The 20,363-nt window shown below is 40.5% G+C and overlaps 2 protein-coding genes across 2 annotated transcripts; both read right to left on the reverse strand.

Annotated features, from left to right (window-relative positions):
- Nucleotides 1-4,693: 4,693 nt before the first annotated feature.
- On the reverse strand, nucleotides 4,694-20,244 carry LOC310963929 (uncharacterized protein). Its single transcript, XM_083936886.1, has 15 exons — nucleotides 20,165-20,244; nucleotides 19,288-19,879; nucleotides 19,093-19,188; nucleotides 18,783-19,016; nucleotides 18,508-18,655; nucleotides 18,401-18,427; nucleotides 17,785-18,307; nucleotides 10,065-10,148; nucleotides 9,001-9,185; nucleotides 7,706-8,286; nucleotides 7,449-7,544; nucleotides 6,344-6,577; nucleotides 6,103-6,250; nucleotides 6,000-6,026; nucleotides 4,694-5,922 (listed from the first exon to the last, which is right to left on the reverse strand). The coding sequence occupies exons 2-15, from the start codon at nucleotides 19,867-19,869 to the stop codon at nucleotides 5,357-5,359; spliced, it is 3,531 nt and encodes a 1,176-aa protein (XP_083793012.1). The 5' UTR covers nucleotides 19,870-19,879; nucleotides 20,165-20,244; the 3' UTR covers nucleotides 4,694-5,356.
- LOC310964164 (E3 ubiquitin-protein ligase TRIM47-like) lies at nucleotides 10,637-16,858 on the reverse strand. Its single transcript, XM_083937205.1, has 4 exons — nucleotides 16,827-16,858; nucleotides 15,192-15,806; nucleotides 12,322-12,540; nucleotides 10,637-12,216 (listed from the first exon to the last, which is right to left on the reverse strand). Exons 2-4 carry the CDS (start codon nucleotides 15,717-15,719, stop codon nucleotides 12,190-12,192), a joined length of 774 nt encoding a protein of 257 aa, XP_083793331.1. The 5' UTR covers nucleotides 15,720-15,806; nucleotides 16,827-16,858; the 3' UTR covers nucleotides 10,637-12,189.
- Nucleotides 20,245-20,363: the final 119 nt, after the last annotated feature.

Raw genomic sequence — 20,363 nt, forward strand, 5'->3', positions numbered from 1 at the left:
GTGTGTGTATATATGTATATGCGTCTACATGTATGTGTGTGTACCATATGTACTATATGTCCAGCCACTCAGCTTCCAACCTGTCCTGAGAAGGCTGACGTAGTGCTGTGGTGTTAGTAGCAAATTACATACAAAACTAAAAAGTCCCAAATCTCTGCTGCAGCTTACCTGACTGGCTTTTACAGACGATCTGCCTTGAGGCACCTTTTGTTTTAAGTCATGTGAATTGTGTGCTTGGCTGTGATTCTGTCTGATCTTACCTGCAGCGATTTTACACAAAATGATTGTAGTTTATCCCCTAGTACTCATTCGATCACATGCATCTACATACACAAGCAAAATGGTAGTATTGACAAAAGCAGCACTCACGTAACCACATATGAAGGAGACAGCTTGGTTTAAACCTACATAACATACAATACTGAATTTAAAGTGTATGTACTGTTGTATTGAAAAATTATCATAATTCCTACAGTTTTTAGGGGTTAATGGCAGTAAAAAATAATGTTACAACTAGCATGACTAGGCCTCAAACAGTTATAATGTAGGACCAGTAGAAGTATGGTCTGGCTACACCACTCATCACCCGGGGATACATGAAAAAAACACTGGCTTGTTTATGATTGGGTTAAAGAAATACATCATCTTGGGTGAAGCTAAGCGACATATGCAGCAATAATTGGCTTATAATCATTAAGATTTTTTTTTATTAAAACAACAAAGATCTTAAAACAAGATTAAAGAAAAAGGTCTAGAGCAGCTGTAGTCAAACAGGTGCTTTGGCTATATGTTAACATCAACATGCTAACAATGACGAAGCTACATGCCAGGTATATTGTCATCGTTGTTCATTATTTGAGCATGCTAACATTTCCTAATTAGCACGAAACACTCAAGCAACATGACTAGCATGGCTATAAACAGGCGCTGCTGTCCCTTTGTTAGGTTTTGAACCTCCTTGTCTTTCTCCTTTGGGTGGACGGACGTTTCCTGGGTTGTGGTGGTTGCAAGTTTCTGGGCTAATGGCTTCACCTGAACGTGAAAGCAAGTATCCAACTTGTTAACGATCCTAGCAACCACCTAATAACTAGGGCTGCCCCCGACCAAAGATTTTCTTATTTTGGGTTAGCCCTGTTAATTACCACCTCAAACAACCATGCAATCACCCCATACCATCATCCCAGCAGCCACCTGGAGAAATAATAAGAAAGTAGCAACACGTTAGCCTTTTCTTTGCAAACAAATGTAGCACAGGCTTTTTGTTCCTGTTTCCCCTTTGATCGGACTGCTGTCTCCTGGGTTGTGGCAGCTGAAAACATCCAGGCCAGGTCCTTCACACTCAAGCTTGACACAAATAGGTAATGAAAACATGTTAACCTCTGTGATGTTACTCTGATGCAATAGAATAAAATGGGCAAATATGAGAAGAAATTGACTCGAAGGCCAGCCATTCCAGGAAGACAGAATTCAGATGTACCTTCATATTGGAGAAATGTATATGAGGATCCTCCTCACTTGTGGTTTCGGCTGATGCAGGATTCATTTGGGTGGTGGTTGAATTTGGTACATTCTGTCAGAGAAAGGTGGAAGGTTTAAAGTATCTGAGGCATTTGCTACAAAATGTTGCAAAATTTGTATTTTCTATTTCAGTTGCAAAGATATATATATATATATATATATATATATATATATATATTTAATATGTTTTACATTCTAGGACTGATCGGCTGATAATTTTCTAGAAAACACGTCAGAAAACAGTGAGAAATTTCCAGAGGATCCAATCTGGTGTGATAAGATATCTTCTTTTGTCCAAACAACAGTTTATAACCCAAGGAGATTCAGTTTACAATGGTATGAAACTGAGAAAAGCAGAAAATCCTCACTTTAGAGAAGCTGAAAAAAAGCAACGCAAACGATAAAATGTCTGATTTTATCCTCCAGGGTCCAAATAATGTCTCAAGAAACTTTCATGGCAACCCATTTAACAGTTATAGTTATATTTCAGTCTGGACCAAAGTGTTGGACGCACCAATGGATATAATCCAATAGAGGCACTAGTACTTTACCTGTTGTGTTTTTGGCTTTCTCCTTCAGTTGGGCTGTTGTTTCCTTGGCTGTGGTGGCTTTGAAAGGCCTCAGGGCTACTGGCTTCATCTGAAAGATATTAGGTACTCAAGTATCCAACAAATGATATTATAATATGGCCCTGTTTAGAAGGAGACAATCTGGACAGGAAACACAAAAGTGGCGTTGCATTCTCCCTTTTGATTCTGCGTTTAGACAGAGCACCTTTGGGGGGGGGGGATCTGCGTGCATACGTTGACGCAAAAGTGTGTGAAATTCAATGTAGTATGCACGCCAGGTGGCTTTGAAGCACTTCCACACAACACCACCAAGAGCTCGCACATGCGTAGAAACTTCCTTCTACTTCCCTCCCTAGTAGCGGAGAAGCAGGAAGGCAAACGTCTGACAGGGATCTGCAGCCTCCCACCCAGGCAACTTGATGGGAATAGTCCGACATGTTTGTTGTTGTTTGCCTGAACGGCACATGGTCGTTACGTAAACACGTACACCATGATAGCCAGCGTGATCAGATCCGAGCCCACTTTTGCGTTTTTTAACCATTTAGATGGAAACGGTACAGTGGAGCGTTTTTAAGATTTTTTTTCTAAACGAAAGGCAAATCTGATAACATATTTTGTCGTTGTCTCCCGAGAGCGTTATCATGTAAACAAGGCCTAAGTTACGTTTATTTCACACTTTTCAAAACCGAAAGCAATGAATCATGAAGTTGCTGTATGGACAAAAACAGCCTAGAAACAAGGTCACAAAAACGAAACAGGCGAATCCAATAAAACATTTTCTGTATTTTAGCTAAGCTTCTTACATCTGGCACCTCAGTGCGGTGAAAAATACTACGACTTTATGAGAGTCTACTACCTGTGAAAGGTTTTTTTTCCTCTCTGTGTTTCTTCTTCGGCTGAACTGCTGTTTCCTGTGATCGTGGCTGAAAACATCCGGGCCAGTTCCTTGAACTGAAACACGTCAAACAGAAAGAAGACAGAAAGTCTTTTTCTTGATTATTTAGCAATGAAAAACAACTACCGACACCATACTGCCGCATACATGATGTGGTAACTGTCTTTGTTGTGGCCTCCACTTCTGCAGAATTTGCTTGGCTGTTGTAAGGTGTTGAATCTGGGTCTCACTGTCAGAAAGAAGTGGAAAGTTGATCAAATTTCCCTTCAACGTATAAAGTAAAGTCTTTTTCAAGTGGTTTCACAATGTTCAGCATTTCATTGCCAAATTCCTTTACACTAATCTAATTTTTTTCTTGAATAGCATTCATCAAAATACAAATAAGAAGTTAAAAAAAGAACCTAAAGCTGCTGTTTACCTCGTCGGCTGCTTTGATCACTATCACCTGGAATTTCTTCTGTAATTCAGATTGAAATCCCTCTCGCCTTTCCTACAATGGAAACACACACGCACACGCACACGCACACATGCCCACAGTTCATGAAGACACAAAGATATAAGGAGCGTCTCATCAATGAGCAGTGTCGGATAAAAAGCGTCGCTAACAGTTCGTCTTAAACAGAGAAAATGCTGAAGGTGAAGCAAAAGGACCCTAATGAGTTCGTCCCAGGTCGGTCTAAAAGTGCTAATTTGCAGGTTTTTTTTTTTAAATATGCTTTGTATCATATATGCTGTATTAGAGTCAGGACAACATAGCTGTGTTAATACAGCAGAAAGTCCCACAGAGCAGCTGGAAATTATAAACAGTTGAATTACGGTTGAATTACTGTTCTGTCCATCTCCTTCAGCTGGGCTACTATTGCCAGAGGTGGAGATCTTGGACGCTCCCTGACCAATCTATCCCTCTAAATGATGTTCATTTGACATAAAAGAGATACTAAATTTGTTTATGTTCATACAGTAGTAAAGAATTCCAACAAATGTGCTTTACCTGCACACCAGCGCAGGAATCCTTCAGCTGATGGCTTGATGTTGAGTTTCGTAGAGGCCTTCGTGGAATTGCAAACGCTTCAGTGAAAAGAGAAGATCAGTCTGAGCCTTAGCTGATTCATTATTTATTCGGTTTTTGATTGTTAATTCTTGTTTTAACTCAAAGATAACCCAGTACATAGCCTGTTATGGCTTCTCCTTGATAGTGGCTGCTGTTGCAGAGTTGATGCGTGAAAGTGGCCCACTCTGACAGGTGAAGGTGAAAAGATTAAAGGTGTTTATGCAGAGTAACTTATTCCAGACAAGCAGTTGAAGGTTTTCCGAAATTGGCTAACGTAATTGTGTCACCAGTAGGACCACCATACGTGATCTGGGCTGCTCTTTTATCGTGATTGTCGTCTCTCTGCGGTCTGATTTCTAATAAACAAAAAAAAAACGTGCCTGAAAACCATTTTTGAAAGCTAAATGTAAAATAGTTGGTCAAATACATAGTTTGTGCTAGTGTTTGCCACTTTCTGTTTTTGTTCCTAGGCTGAGCCACAGTCACAGGGTATACTGGTGTTGGATGCTCCCTGTCCAATCTATCCACCTTTAAAAGATGTTAAATCCATTTATATGTTACTTTTGATTTGAAAAAAGGCCAAAGAGAGAAAGAATAATAAAACTTGATTTTATTTTGAAAATAAAAATAATTACAGCACATTTTGTAAGTAATCAGGTTATTTTGTACTTTATGTATACTTCACACACACTTTACATTTCATGCCCAGTTTAATAAACCAACAAGTGTTTATTATTCAATTTTACACTTTTTTTTCTCCAGCCCTTTCATAAATATTTGTTCATTCATTGGTGTAACTATGGATAAACCCATGAATGTATGTAACTGGCTGTATATTACAGGAGCTATAAGGGCTGCTGGGCCAAGATGGCGGCACAAGATTAAGACTTCAAATTCAAGGCGATCTTAACGCCCATACTTTCACTTTGTACCATAACTATAGAAAATACATAATTTTTATGCATTCTGCTAGAATTAAAAGTGACAACACTGTAAAAATATGGACATGATTGTCATTTTATGTCTCTAGCTTCAATAATGACATGTATTTCTTACCAAACAATAAAAAAAATCATGTACATCTTAATCTGGTAGCACACTAGAACTGATTGCATTAATAATCATCACCATGACCAGAGAAGAAGAAAGTACACATTGGCATTAAATGCATTGATGACAGTTGATATAGTTCTGGCCAAAGTTTTGACCTCAGGTCAAGATTCCCTATAAACCCCCCCTTCATATTTTACCCAAAAAAAAACTTTTTGGCAGCCAAGATCGAGATCTACCAAAGATCCCAGCAAAACTGAACCCACATATGCTTTATGACATATCCGTGTCCTGCTCACAATGTTTCACGGCAGAAATAATCAAAGGATCAGTGTTTTTCTCATTGTCTTTTAAATGTGGACTGAAGTACGGGAAGAGGTCGTCACTGAAAGAACACCCAGTAAAGGAGTAGATGTGAGACTGAGTTGTCACATCGTAAAAGGACACAAGACCTTCCTTGTAGTCCACGAACACCCCAACCTTCTGTGGTTTCTCTTTTAGGGAAAGACGAACTGGCGGTGCTGTCATGGCTGCGTACTTATCATCTTCATAATGTACGGCAACCCAATAACCGTTATCTGGGTTCAGCGAAAGACTGCCCTTGCGATTCGTGTCGGCTCTTGCGACACCCAGGTCCCACCCCGTTTTGTTGCTGACCTCCACCTCCCAGAATGATTTCCCGGAGGACAACGTTTTGATCCCCAAGATGCTGGCAAACAGATCAAATCTCTCCGGAACATCATCTACATCCTGGTCCTCCCCTTCATCTTTCACTTCCTTCCCATCATCAGAAAGAACAAGGCGTCGGTGCGCAGTGGTTGGATCCAGCTTTACATCCACTGTTAATTACAAGTTGAACATAATTAAATCAGAACTCAAAAATCTATTCTGAAAGATGTCAGGAATAAAGACGTACCTGTAAACTTAAGAACCCTCTGGAGTTCTGTGAAGTTAAGAAATTGTTTAAGACCGATGAAGTCAATAGTTATGTTCTTTCCATTCATTGTACCAACTCTTACCAATGGAGGTTAGCTCCTCCAGTTTCTGTTGGATTTGTTCCAACATGGTATCCGTGGTTTGTCTCATGGTGCCAAAAGACAGTGATGTGTCAAGCTCTACCTCCGTCCAGTCTTTGAGGTTGTCCAGGTCTTGAAGAGATGGGTAACTCTGAGAAGAAAGAAGATATAATCGTACAAACAATGTTGACTTTAAAGTAGTAGTGTCTTCAAAAGACACACATTCTCTTCTCATCCGTCTCACCTGAAGGAAAAGGACGTGATCATCAAGCGCAGATATTTTGTCCAACTCAGAGATGTTCTTCTGGAGCCTGTTGATCTCTGCTTCCAATTCCTGTTTAATGTGTTTTGCCTCTTTCTCCAACACCTCCCTCCTATCTTTTAGTGGTTTAAGGGCTACCGCATGGGCTTCCTCCACAGTTGCAGTCACAGCTGCGAACACAGCGTCAATATCCCACCACTCATTTTCCAGCTTGTCCTAAAAACGGGAGTAAACCGAGCATTGTCCAGTTAACATTTGAGTGATTTTGATTAGAAGTCTGTGTTTGGTGTACACCAATTGAACTGATGGGAATGCTGTAACTAATGTAGCATTTCTGGCCTGAGACTTTTCTGCGACAGTCGCCGTTTTCTTGGTCAATTGGGTCATTCACGTGAATCTCGTAGAAGGAGCTTTGGGGGTATGACACTTGCGCAGGGAAACTGGAGCTGCATTGTTCCCTTTCTATGATAGTGCAGACCAGATTTTAATGGGCATGTGTCATACCCTTCAAGCCACCGCCATCTTTGATTGGTGACTTAGCCTCTTTCTACTAGTCTTGAGAATCTTGAAGCACACACAGGGATCCAGACTGCGACCAAATTTGCGACCAGATGTCTCGTCATATCATTATGTGTTGGGCTAAACAACAACAGTGACAGATAAGACAGGAACAATATGTAAGCAGTGTAAGGATATAGTGGCGTCACAAACATGTAACACATTAGCCCCTGCATCTTCTTGAACATCAGGCTCCAAGTTATAATCGCAGGATAGGACAGACAGTCTCTGCCATCTGTTGGCAGCTCCAAAGCTTTACCACCATGAGTACCGTAGGCTACACTGCAGCTAACACAAGTACTATGAAAAAACACCTGCATCACCATCACAGCTCTCTGCTAAAATCAACCCCCACCTTTTCTAATCTGAGGTGTTTGCAGGTTTGGCAAAGGTCCATTATATCACCAACTGGCCCAAGCATCATTGGTTGTTCCATACTGTTTGGAAACTTGTTCGGCCAGACTTTGACAGACTCCGATTGGCTCTTTAAGCCTGGCCAACCCAGGATCAGTAATTATTTGCAGCTTACCGTGCAGCTCTTTAGAGATGAATTAGTCTCATCGACCTGCGTTTTCCTCTTCTTCATTTTCTCTTGTAGCTCTGCCTTTGTGTTTTCAAGCTTGGCCTGTAGAAAACAAAAAGCCAGTTATTATCCAAACTTTAAACCCTATTTCATTATATGTTGACGTCCTTTTGCAGTGTTTGCACAGAATGGATTCAAGTAAACGTAGGCGACCATCAAGACTTGGATCAAAAACATATAGGGCCTGCCATATGTTAATTTACCTTCTTCTTGTTCCATTCATCCTCAGTAGAAACAACCTCCTCCCGATCTTCTTCCATACAAAGTACACAAATGCATTTCTCTTTCTTCCTGCTGTACAGCTCCAAAGGGCGTCCATGCTGCAGACAGGCCCTCTCATCCAGGTCCTCCACGGGCTCCACCAACTTGTGGCCCTTCAACCTTTTAGTTGAGGAATGATTCTCCAGGTGGGTTGCACAGTACGAGGCAAGACAGACAAGGCAGGACTTCTCAGCCTTCAGCTTTTTCCCAGTGCAAATGTCACAGGCCACTTCTCCGGGCGCCCCTGTGTACTTACCATCGCCTGCCTCCAGGGTCTTTTTTATCTGTTCCACAACGCTTCTCAAGACAATGTTCACCTCTGGGGTTCTCCTCACATTCAGCTTGCATAGCGGGCACAATGTGTCATTGTACTTAAAGTTGCAGTCCAGACAATTCTTACAGAAGGTGTGGCCACAAGCTGTAGTTACAGGTTCCTCAAACAGATTCATGCAGATGGAGCACATCAGATGCTTGTCCAGTGAGAGGGTCTCCTGCGGTGCTGCTTGAGCGGAGGCCGTATCTGCTTAAAGAAAGTATCACAAGTTTGCTCACTTAGAAATTGAACAGATTATTGTGTTGACCACACGTCAAAGAATGTTTTGCTTTGTAGTGAACTGAGTCTGATTGTCTGATGTCAGCTAAACAGGAATATCAAGTTAGAAGTCGCCAACAAAAGCTAACTTTAGCTTACAGAGGTTCCTGTAAGCTAAAGCCAAAACCCTTGAGTGTATGAATTGAGCGAGGTTGTGATTATTGCTTAATTCAACTTCTCATTTGTAAGAGGAATACTTTGTTTGCTTCTTTCAACAGTTGCAGTCTTGCTTTAAAGTGTCATTTGTCAAATGAGCAACTTATGACTACCATATGTGTGGTTTATTTATGCTAGATTTAAAAGGTTGTCAGGATGTTAAATGAATCAGATTACATATGAAGTGCAACTTTTTAATGCTTACCTCTAGTATTGTTTTCTGTCTTCAACTGACCCATTAAGAATATTAAATATTATATTATATGGCTGAATTTTCCTATTCAAATTTTAATTCCAATAAAGAGTTTCTACAAGCTCCTTTTCCAGTTAAAAAATGAGAAGAAAAGACTAATGCATTAATCTTAGCACCCCTGCATCCATGTGAAGTTTAATCCCTGGTGCATGAAGATTTTAAGGTGATAATAAGACTAAATAATAGTTGGGTTAGGGTGCACTGGAATGAACACAACATGTACTCAAGATATTTACCAGTCTTGACAGGGGTGTAGACATCCTGGTCCTGCACACTTTCTTTATTCTTCCCACCTTTTGGCGTGCAGCCCGTCTCTGTCTGGTGGGTTTTTAGATCTTGATACGTTGTATATTCGGACCAGCCACAGGGACAAACCTGTTGGCTCATGTCTGAAGAGCCTGTTGTTTTCGTCTGAGACATGCTGTAATTGAAAAGTTGAATTCAATCAATAAAACTAATTATTAATAATATTAATCAATGATAATAAATAGAGACCTTGCAAATGTGTCACACCTGTTGCCACGCCAAATAAGGCCAGGGTGTAAATTGGTAAGGAAATGGCAGCTTCCGTACTTCCTACCCCCCTACTGCTACAGTACACCTGTAACCTTTGGTGACTGTATCTTGTGAGGTTATGGGGCCAGGGGTGTAAAGCAATATATAAAAGAAAAGTAGGTGTAAACACACACACACACACACACACACACACACACTTCCAGTCCCCTTGCTCAGATCAAATCCAATTTCCAACAACACACCTGTTACCTTTCGTACCTTGTATGGTTGCAATGCTGCTGCGGTGACAAAATCTGTCAATAGACAAATGGGCAGCCATAGAGACGAACAGCAAAACACTCAAAACCACACCCACACACACACACACACACACACACACACACACACAAGCTAAAATTGAAAACAAAACCAGCGTCGCTTCCTGCAAAAACCCAAATAAAATCTCACTTTGATCCTGTTGTAGCTCTAAGGTATTATTGGACACACCCAGTGAATAATTTAGTTGTGTGTGTGTGTCTCTGTGTGTGTGTGTGTTAGAAGTAATAGCAGAAAATGACAAAAGTGTTGAGACTTAAGGAACAAAGAAAGTCTTTCCTAAACCATTAGTGAGGTAAAGACTGTGTCGAAAACACCACAGATGTAGCACAATGGATTTTAATTTACTATGTTTAAAATATCAACTGGGGTAAAAATGGTTTAACAGAACTTTTCAAACAATGTGTCCTTCTTCATCATTCCCTTTAAAAGACAGATTAACAGCAGGAAATGTGAAGTGTAATATTACCTTTCAGCCATTGAAATGCTCCGTGGCTCACAGACTTCTTTCTCTTTCCACTCCCACCTACTGTGTGTACAGTACGTGTCTGTGTGTGTGTGTGTGTGTGTGTGTGTGTGTGTGTGCTCTTCCTCTGAGCCGCCCTCCCTCTGTTAGGTTTCATTTCTCTTTAAAGCTATGCCACTTCACTGTCTTTACTGAAACAGGCAAATGAGCAACCAAATCATGTGTTTGTCTGCTGTAGGGTGTGTTGCGTGTTGAGCAAGTTCGCACAGATCAAACATCGGACTTGCCAAAAAGGTTTTGTTTGGACTCGAGGTTTTTGTGTTACGACTCTGTCTAATGCTCAGTGTTTGAATGGTAGACTGAATGCGATTAACTTCCATAATCAGCGTTTGAGGGAAATGAATATTCCAAACAAAAACAATGGTATTGATTTTTTTTATTTACTGAAAAAAAAGCACTTTATTGTTCTGCATTAATACATTTGCTGGGTTTGACATTTTATTCATTCGTTTAAAAAAAGACAACTGGAAATACTGAACTGCATGTGTGAAAATAAATAAGCATGGAATCGTTAACACGCACAGCAGTAACCCGAAAATGGTCTTTCCCCGTTTAAGGGAATAATCAGATTATTCAAGTCCTCCCCGTTTACATGAGCGCTAGCAACTCGACCTCCTGTACAGTAGGTGGCGCTCCTCCAACATACAGCTGGTCGGAATGCAGCTTTTCCTTTCGGTTCGCCTTTGTCAAAATCACAAGCGGAAGGAAAATGGCCGACTTTTTGACAGAATTACAACAGAAATGGGTCTTCTTTGTATGGATGTAACGGTTTAAAGGAAACACTTGTGTTGTTGTTGTTGTTTCCACGTTGTTTTGGTGCCGTTGCTTCCTGATTTGTTCTATTTCCGGGTCAAAAGACACTGCCACGGAGTGGGGAAGGGGAGTTATAACCTACGGAGCAAACACAGGCGCAAAACCCTAACATAACCCGGGAACGCTGTTTACATGAACGAATAATCGGGGTACTGAAGGAGTTATCTAGGTCTGTTAACTGTCGTTTGAAAACTCTGAATATACCCAGGGTACGGTGTTTACATGGCGTTTGAGAAACCAGAGTATTGCCTTAACCCGACTATGATCGGGTTTAAAACTGACTGTGTTGTTGTGTTCTGTCAGGGTGAGTTTGGACTATGTTACAAGTTGCAAGTGGCTAATCATTTGTAACTTTGTCACATGAAAGGAGAGTTTGCAATATGTGCCGTAATAAAAGTGGGTGGCTTGGGAGAAGAACCTGAAATAAACGGTCTCGTAAAGAGGTGTGAGCTTTGTTGTAAACATAAATAGGCACTGACTCATCTTACCGTGCAGTGACTGGTCAGTTTTCCTGACGTGTGTAACTTGGTTCAATAATGTTTCTTAACTCTCTCAATACTTCAAACTCATCAAATGCTGTGTGTGTGTGTGTGTGTGTGTGGTTGGTTGGTTGATTTCCAATATACATGAAAACTCACATTTTCCTTAAAATCAATCACATCATCCATGCAGGCATAAGTTACATTCATACAACATATTATCATATTAAATAAAATTTACTGCATTTAAGCAATTATTGTGGTTCTTTTTCAAGACTCTGCATGAATCCCCATTGATATTTTATGTACACATACTATTATTTTTTAATTTAAATACATTCAAATGAATCTATTAAAGCAAACATTTTACTTTTTGAGAAATAAACTCATTTACTTTGAGATCAATACCACTGTCAGCGAAATATAAGGATATAGGAAGCTACAGCTAGTTAGCTTAGCACAAACACTACTGACTATATTTACACGTTGGATTTTAATAAACAAATGAAATAAAACACGGATTAAATAAACAAAACATAACGTGTTAATTATTGAGCTTCAGAGGTGGCAAAAGGTAGATTTTTTTTACAATTTCCATTCTTTACTGACATGTATGTATCGATCTTTGAGAGTGAATAAATGTATTTCTCAATAGGTCAAACTTTCCCTTTGATTCAAACACAGAAGCTGTGAATTATTCAACCATTTTATAAAAGAAGAAAAAACAAAAAACTTTGTTCCAGTGCTCTTGGAGTGAACGTTGGATGTTCGTCCTATTAAGATGAAGCAGTGTGCAGAAATATCTGTAGAGACGAGAGAGAGGGAGTTCATTAAAGGACCACAAAAATAGCTTATTAATACAAAATAAGCGGTTTCATTGAACGATCATTGATCTGTTGATGTTGGACCTGTAGGAAGTGGAGGTTGTCTTCAGTCTGTGAGAGCTGATCCAGCTCCGTGTTTCTGCTCTGCAGCGACGAGATTTCTTCCTCCAGTCGTCTGATGAGCTCTTTATTTTGCGCCCCATTTTCCTCACCGAGGTCGACAGAGAGCTTGATTTTCTCGACCTCACTCAGTCTCTCTTGAATAGCTCGCTGGAGTGTCATCCTTCTCCTTTTTAGTTTAACCTGTGGGAGAAAAAAAAACATCTAAATATCATTGTTGCATTGTTCTCTCTGTATTTAAACTCAGAAGCATGTGGCAATCAGGATCGCACCATCATGGAATAATTGTGGCATTGTTGTATAAATATGTGATGAATGTTTTGAAGTATTTATGTCATGCCTGTGGTTTTGTTCTTTTGTTAAGAACAGATTTTCTCTTAAAGCTGTAGCTTCTATTTCCACTTCAATACACTCACAAACAATAAAATTAATAAATTATATAACGAGTTGGTGGTCTTTTATTGTGAAAAACTTAGTTGGTAAAGTTGGTTTGGAGCTTGAAATGTTTGTAGGTTTTCTTTCTTAATCCACAAATGTCAACACATCCAAATGAATGTCAGACTTTTCATAGACCAGTAAAAATAACTTATTTTAGAATACTTGTCTTCCCCTATAATGAACTCACGTAGCTGTATCTTTAACCTACGCTAAAATCTAAGTTTAAATCCACTTAAATGAATAAACTTGTAACTTTGCCAGACCTTATTTTACTCGCTGTAACCTTTGTATAATGATTTATGAAGATGTGTATGTTTCATTTGATCATAAATAAGTCATAGAGTGTGGTCTATACCTAGTCTGTAAAGTGTCCTGAGATAACTTTTGCTATGATTTGGCACTATAGATAAAATTGAATTGAATTGAATTGCTTACATTAGCTTTGTAAAAGGTTACTAGAGGCTTCAAATATTCTGTATATAGGTTCAATATGGTTCCTGAAAGCATATGTTACAGGCCGAATGCAGAACATGAGATACCATACAAATCGATCCCTGAGGACTAATGGAAACTAATGTTGGAGGGATTGGATGAGAGACAATGTAACTTAAACTATGTAGCTAAACAACAGCCACTGTGGCTAGCACAGATAGACAGTTATGACATAATGCTAAACTGCTGTTATGATGGAAATTCAGTGATATATATGTATATGCATATTATCGATATGCACAATTCTGTGATTCAGTGTAATCATATTCATTCAACAGCTGTGTGCATATGTGAGCTCAGTTTTCTGGACTTAAACCAAACATTTTCCCAGGAAGAGTTTGGACCTGGCAGACCGGTTTGACCTCCAAAAGCGTGTGCTAAATGGTCATTTGAGATAAGAGAATATGCTGTCAAAACAGATTTCAAGGGTTGTTTGTGAAGCACTTTAAGTAATTTTGTTTTTTGACCGCAAGATCCCGGGAGGCCAAGAGAGTACATCAAGTGTGTGACTCTGTATATGTCTTTTAGTGCATTGATTTTGAATATAACTTATACGATCTGCCACAGCACTGTTTGGAATTTAGCTAAACAGCATTTTAGCATTGAGCTAAAATGCTAAGCTACTGTGGCACAAACGGAGAAGTGTCAAAGTCTGACTGACTGTCCACAATATACCTAAGGTTTGAAGAACATTAGCTATCATAAGCTACTGGTCATACCAGACCAAGTAAAGCTGTATCAGCAAAAAGTCCATGCTAATGTGCTAGTAGGCTACACTTACTGTAAACACTGATATTTTTTACGTCTGAAACCAATAATATGTGAAGTAGCCACTAGTCCCCACAGTATGCAAACACTTAAACTATACCGGCATAAATATCCCACAATGCAATGGCAAAATTCATAACAGACAATGGCGGATGGCTAATAACATTTCAATTTAAGACTAAAGCCCTATTCGGACAGGATTCGTTTAATGTGGGGACGTGGGGTAAAGTAGTTTTACCTCAGGACATCTGTAATAGAAATGGCCAATTCGCACGTGTTGAAGAAATCCCTGTATTCAACCAGAAGTGGGGGTAACTGGGGCGGCTGGTGGCACAGTTGTTAGAGCATTCGCCCCATGTAACGGGGCTGAAGGTCCAGGAGGCAGCGGGCGCAGGTTTGACTCCAACCTGTAGCCCTTTGCTGCTTGTCTCCCCCTCTCTCACCCTATTTCCTGTCTGCCCTATATAATAAAAAGGCTTGAAAAACTGGCCATAAAAATAATCCAAAAAAAAAAAAAGGGAAACTCGCATCTCTGTGGAAACTACGTATTCATCTACATATGTTTTACAAAGGGTCGTATTCGGACGGGACTAGTGTTACCTGAGGCATTTTGTCCGTACCGTTTTACAGAAGGTGAAAAACCTGTGGTAAAATGATCGTACCCCTCATCCCCACATTAAACTAGTCCCGTCTGAATAGAGCTTAAGTAGAGAAGGAGTCATATATCATTTAAATTGGTTCAGATGCTGTTAGTGCTTAGGTTGCTACGGGTTACCATGGTTATCTTCAGTCGTCAGGGAGGGTTTCAGGAAGTGATGTGGTAATTACAGCTCTGTGCCTCCCAAAAAAAGATTCATAGTGCTGTTTATTCACACAAAAATGTGTTGAAGGATAGTAGGCCTACACATATTGTAGTGCATAGAATTCAATTCCCGTATCCACCCCATGTACAGTTGTAAGAGGAACTTGGTATCATCTCTCTCTCAAAAGTTACGTAGTCTCTGATAAATCTGATACATTTCTTCAACCGGCAAAATCACTGTCTAGGAAAAGCAATATGCTAATGTTGCTATTGTTACACAGAAATAACTGAACTCTCTCATGTTTCCCAGTGTGGTGCTTTTATTTGACTCTACCTTTTTCTTTGTAGCTTCCTTGTTGACAGAAATTATGTGATGTCCCCTGTGTTCTGTCTGGGCACACATGGCGCAGATACACGTCTGATCGCTCCTGCAGAACCTGTTTATCTGTTTTCCATGCAGTCTGCACACAGAGTCCTCGAGGTTCTTCGCCACACCGATCAGGAGATGGCGCCCAAGCTCTTCCCTCCGGTAATGTGGCTCCAGATGAGTGGCACAGTATGAGGCCAGGCACTCCAGGCAGGACTTGACCGCTCGATGTTTGGCCGGGCAGAAATCACAGGGAACCTCTCCAACTTTTAAAGGCACAGCTTGCTCCTCGTTCGGTGCACCAGCATGCGGTGTTTGGTCTGTTTTGAGCTGTGGCCTGGTGGGGAAAAAGGCCTTGCAGAGGGGGCACTGACAGGCCCCGTGGATCCTCCAGTATTCGCCTATACACCCCAGGCAGAAGCAATGTCCACAGGGGAGGGAAGCAGGTCTGGTGAACTCATCCAGACAGATGCAGCACTTAGGAGGCTCTGACATTAGGCCAAAACTGTGTGCGCAAATACATGTGGTCTCATTTGTTGTGGCATGCACGGATGACGGTGTATTCCACAGAATGTTGAATGTCTGTACAGAGACGAGAGACTTGTATTAGCATACCTATGAATAACAGTACTTCTTTATCATTTTGGCTTTGTCGGCAGGATCCCAAAACAGCTGAATGAGGTTGAGAAACCTTTTTTTGTCCTAGTGGTTCTATCGTTTGTCTCCAATTGCTTTGAATATATTGTTTCTTGCCTTGTGTTTTTGATGCCTCCTTAACTGCTTTCATTTTCAAGTCACAAGGGAAGTGGGTTAAGGACAGTGACTGTGAATCATCGAAATTTACGAGTGGATGAGTGTTTCGTCTACAGGAGCTCACAGCCGCCGCAGGCATCAACATGACGGGAACTCCACCCACTGTAACTTTGTACAATAAAAAGGTTGAATTATACTTTTGATGGAAGTCTCTCGCATCTCTAGGTTGTTGTTACACATCCAATCTCTGTGGTTTTGTGTGTTTTTGTGGTCTTTAGCAGGATTATTTTTATGTTCAAATATAATATTCCTTATTTATTTCCTGGGCCCCAAAACACAGTATGAGTTGGTTTGTCCATTGTTGATGGGAAAATACTCCTTCAACAAGTACAAACCATAACATCTGAGATGAATAACCTTCCAGCTATAAGCATTAATCATAGACTGGCATCCATTCAGAAGCGTGGTGAGGATGCTACGTCACACACATGTGATCATTTTTAAACATAGCACACCCCTGTGGCCAATCAGAATCAATATACTGATAAAAGATTCATTCAGAATGCCTAGTTGATTGCCTGTTTTACGAAAAGTACATACAGTAAGAGTATGTACTGTATATAATATATATATAAAATAGACTTCTGGTTATGGATTTATGTTTTGACAAGTCAGACAGGCGACTAACAGTGAAATTAACTCACTCACAACTTACATGAACTATGAACCATGGTGTAATGTTTCAGTTTTATGATCAGCACACATCTTGTCACTTCCATTTGACAAAAATCAGCCCCTTTACTTTAAAATGAAAGAACATTAAAAAATAAAGATATAAAACTCACATACCTTTCTTGTGCAGCTCCCAGCTTGTCTTTCCCGAGGCTCTTGCTGTTGTGTTGCACTCTTGTTGGTCTTATCACTCTTCCGTAAAGGTATTGACACACCTATCACTGCTGGGAAGGAGGGCAGCCCCTTTGGACTTTCCTGGAAGCTCATGAAGTGATCTACACCTAATCTACAGTACACCTAATAAAGCAGGTGAAGTTCTGCTGCAACCCCAAAAAAGGGGGCAACAGAACGTAAGGCTGCTCGATTTATGACGAAAATCATAATCACGATCATTTTTTTCAATCAGTGTTGAGGAACAGGATTTGAAACTTCACGCATTTATTGAACTTCTTATAATTATATCAAAAACGTCCTTTAACTGGATTTTCTATAGCTTTTAATAGAAACTGAAAGACAAAAAAATCTAAATATATATGAATAAAAAGCAATATGTTGCTATATGTACATTTTAATAATACAAAATAAAAACAATACAAAATCATTTTTGAATAAATAAATGTTTATTCTAGTAATAATGCAAATACACATGTTAATGCATTATTTCACCTTTATTTTAATGGACAAATATAAATTAAACAAAAGGGTTAGTTGCTAAATTACTGAAGGGGTCTTAAAGGTTGCCAGATACATCAATAAAGTTGCTAAATTGGTATCACTGCATGTAAGAATGGAAGGTTTGACAGTGTATTTCATAAGTAACTTGAGGGTGGTGGTGCTGGTGTTGGGGGGGGGGGGGGCTTAGTGACCCATCACTTACTCATTTTAAAATGGGTTAAAATTTTATTTACTTATACCTCAGCTTTTTTGGGGGGCTGTGTGGTAGGTTTTGAATAGGGTAGGAGTAGGTTTTAGACGACCTTAATGGAGTTGTTGACCTCACACTAACTTGATGCTGTTTGGTTATTCTTTAGCTTGAAGGGAGCGAATGAGAGTAAGAAAAGATTCTGGACCTTACATGAATGTAATAAGCAAAGGCTCAGATTTCTTGGCCCAGCTGTACAGATAGAAGTACGGGAACAGCTTCTTTGTGAACGACTCTCCTGTGAAAGAGTGAATGTGCAACTTCCTGTCCACATCATAGAAGGAGACTCTGCCTTCATTGTAGTCCACATACACTCCTACATTTCTCGGCCTGGGACAAAGGTGAAGGACCGTGTAGGGTGTACATTGGACTTCATAATTAAAACCACTCTTTCCTATGGCGAAGAAGCCATTTTCTTTTTTCACTGTGAAGACCCCTTTTCTAGCAACTGTCTCCTCGGCAACACCAACGTCCCAGTCGTGTCTCAGGCCCACTTGGACCTCCCAGTAGTGACGTCCAGAGGTGAAGCCCTTTGTCCCTAAAACCATGGGGTAGCCGAACCGCCCTGAGTCATCAGACGATGAGGGGTTTGCCGTTTTAGAGTACTTCAAACGTTTCCCAACCTCAGACACCACAAGGAAGCGACCAGCAGTGGCTTCGTCAAAGGTGACCGACTCTGAGAAAAATAAGTTCAGTTAAAGCTCTCATCTTTGGTCATTATATGTGGATTTAACCTGACAAGTAAATTGAATTGTATTAATGATCTCACCTTTATATTGTCGCATCCTGGTCAGCTCTGTAAGAAGTAAAAACACACCTCAGTGTTGGGAAACCAAAAAAAGAGAGACATCTTCACAGATGAACGGAGATATTTACCTGTGTGTGTGAGCGTTTTCAGTTCTGATTGGAAAGTGTGCACAAGATGAGTCATGGCCCTCCTCAGCGTCTGCATGCACAGGTCTGAGTAAACCCTGATCGTAGACCAGTCCTTGGTGTCTGATAAGGTGCACAGGGCCTGCAAAGTCTGAAATGATTCACCAACACATGGTCATGAGTGGCACAAGGCTATATTTAATCTGTTTTAAAGCCAACCATCTGACATGAGATGCAAAAAGAGGGAAACGAGGGGAAAACCCTGAGCGTTGACTGACCTGCAGGAGGTGAAGGTGGTCGTCACTTTGTGAAAGCTCCTCCAGCTCAGAGTGCTTCCTCTGCAGTTGGCTGATCTCGTCCTGCAGCTCTCGAATCATCGCTTTATCTTTCTCTTGTGATTTTTGGAGCTTGTTGTCGATGTTTGATTTTAGCTTGTCTTGCACCGCTTGTACGTGATTCATCAGAGTATTGAAGAGATTATCGCTGTCAGCAATCTCTTTATTTGCTTTTTCCTATGAAAAAGTTAAAAATCATGTCATTTCGATTTATATTTAAGTGTACATGTTCACTTTATTTCCAAGTACTCACAATGCTCATTTCAGAAGAGTATGTGAATTCCTTTATTTTTTCCATTCTGTCATCAATCATCAATTTGATCTTCGCTTTCTTGGACTCAATGTTTGCCTAAAATATAGAATTTCAAGACAAAAAAGGGATTGAGACAGTTAATCCTTCATGTAAGGTTCAGCTTACTCTCTGAGGCATTCAACAAAATGAACATACTTTCTGCTGAGCCCCTTCTTCTTCAACAGGCACGGTCTCGTGGTATCTGTGGTCCGTCTCCCTGCACAACAGGCAGATGCACACCTGTTCGTCCCTGCAGAAAAGCTCCAGGATCTTCTCGTGCTTCTCGCACATCCTCTCTTCCAGGTTCTCCACCGGGTCCACCAGCTTGTGTCTCATCAGGGAGGGAACTCTCTGGTGGGGCTCCAGGTGCGCTTCACAGTACGACGTCAGGCACACCAGGCACGACATCAGGGCCTTGAACTTCATATCATCTGTGCACACGTCGCACTTCACCTGCCACGGTGCGTCAGCGCTTTCCGTTGTCTCAACTTTCCTTTTCTTTATTTGGACTGAGATCTCCTCGATAACCATGTTTGTGGAGATCTCAGGCCTCATGCGGAATCTTTTGTGACACATCGGGCAGCTGCATAAATCACTCTTGTCCCAGTGCTCGCTGAGGCAGGTCTTGCAGAAGTTGTGACCACAAGGTGTGGTGACCGGGTCGCTGAAGACGTTCAGACAGATCGGACACTGGAAATGATCCTCAGACATTGAGGCAAGAACACTGAATGATGACATTATGGAATTTCTGTGGGATAAAATTGCGATATATATATATTTATATATATATGTTCTTTCTGTTTTTTTTCCTTGTACTGAATACAGACACAAAAATGTATGAAAAAGAGCCAAAAGTCTTTAGAATCAAGTCTTTTTTTAGAGTGTTTACAATGCCAATCCTGACCCGCCCAATGAGTCATATCTACGTGAATCAGCTTGCACATCTTAATACTTTGTCACATTATTACAGTTCTGTATTTTACAAGCAAAAACAGCAGAAAAACTGCAAACATGACTTGTAAAAATGGCTCACCTGAGTTCTTCTGTAACTTCCAGAGGCCTAAAATGTCTCTCACAGGCAAGATCATGTGCTGTAATTATGGCACGGCACAAACAATTCAATACTCTTCATCTAGAGACGAGCCTTGAGAAGCTGAGGCGGAGCTTCTCAGGACTCTTGGGTGTGGTCAAGTGACGTGATTCCACTGAAATGAAACTTACAGTACTATCCA

This window comes from Echiichthys vipera (genome assembly GCF_963691815.1).
Source record: "Echiichthys vipera genome assembly, chromosome: 22".
Lineage (NCBI taxonomy): Eukaryota > Metazoa > Chordata > Actinopteri > Perciformes > Trachinidae > Echiichthys > Echiichthys vipera.

What these genes read in the sequence shown, in the direction of transcription:
- LOC310964164 (XM_083937205.1), bottom strand. Translation starts at nt 15,719, where the DNA reads ATGTCAGAGCCTCCTAAGTGCTGCATCTGTCTGGATGAGTTCACCAGA. An exon ending in AGGAAGCTACAAAGAAAAAG is followed by an intron (nt 12,541 to 15,191) that starts GTAGAGTCAAAT and finishes TTTCTCCCACAG; the next exon opens with GTTAAACTAAAAAGGAGAAG. An exon ending in ACAACCTCCACTTCCTACAG is followed by an intron (nt 12,217 to 12,321) that starts GTCCAACATCAA and finishes TCGTCTCTACAG; the next exon opens with ATATTTCTGCACACTGCTTC.
- LOC310963929 (XM_083936886.1), bottom strand. Translation starts at nt 19,869, where the DNA reads ATGTCATCATTCAGTGTTCTTGCCTCAATGTCTGAGGATCATTTCCAG. An exon ending in CAGGATGCGACAATATAAAG is followed by an intron (nt 18,308 to 18,400) that starts GTGAGATCATTA and finishes TATTTTTCTCAG; the next exon opens with AGTCGGTCACCTTTGACGAA. An exon ending in GGAGGAGCTAACCTCCATTG is followed by an intron (nt 6,027 to 6,102) that starts GTAAGAGTTGGT and finishes TTAACTTCACAG; the next exon opens with AACTCCAGAGGGTTCTTAAG.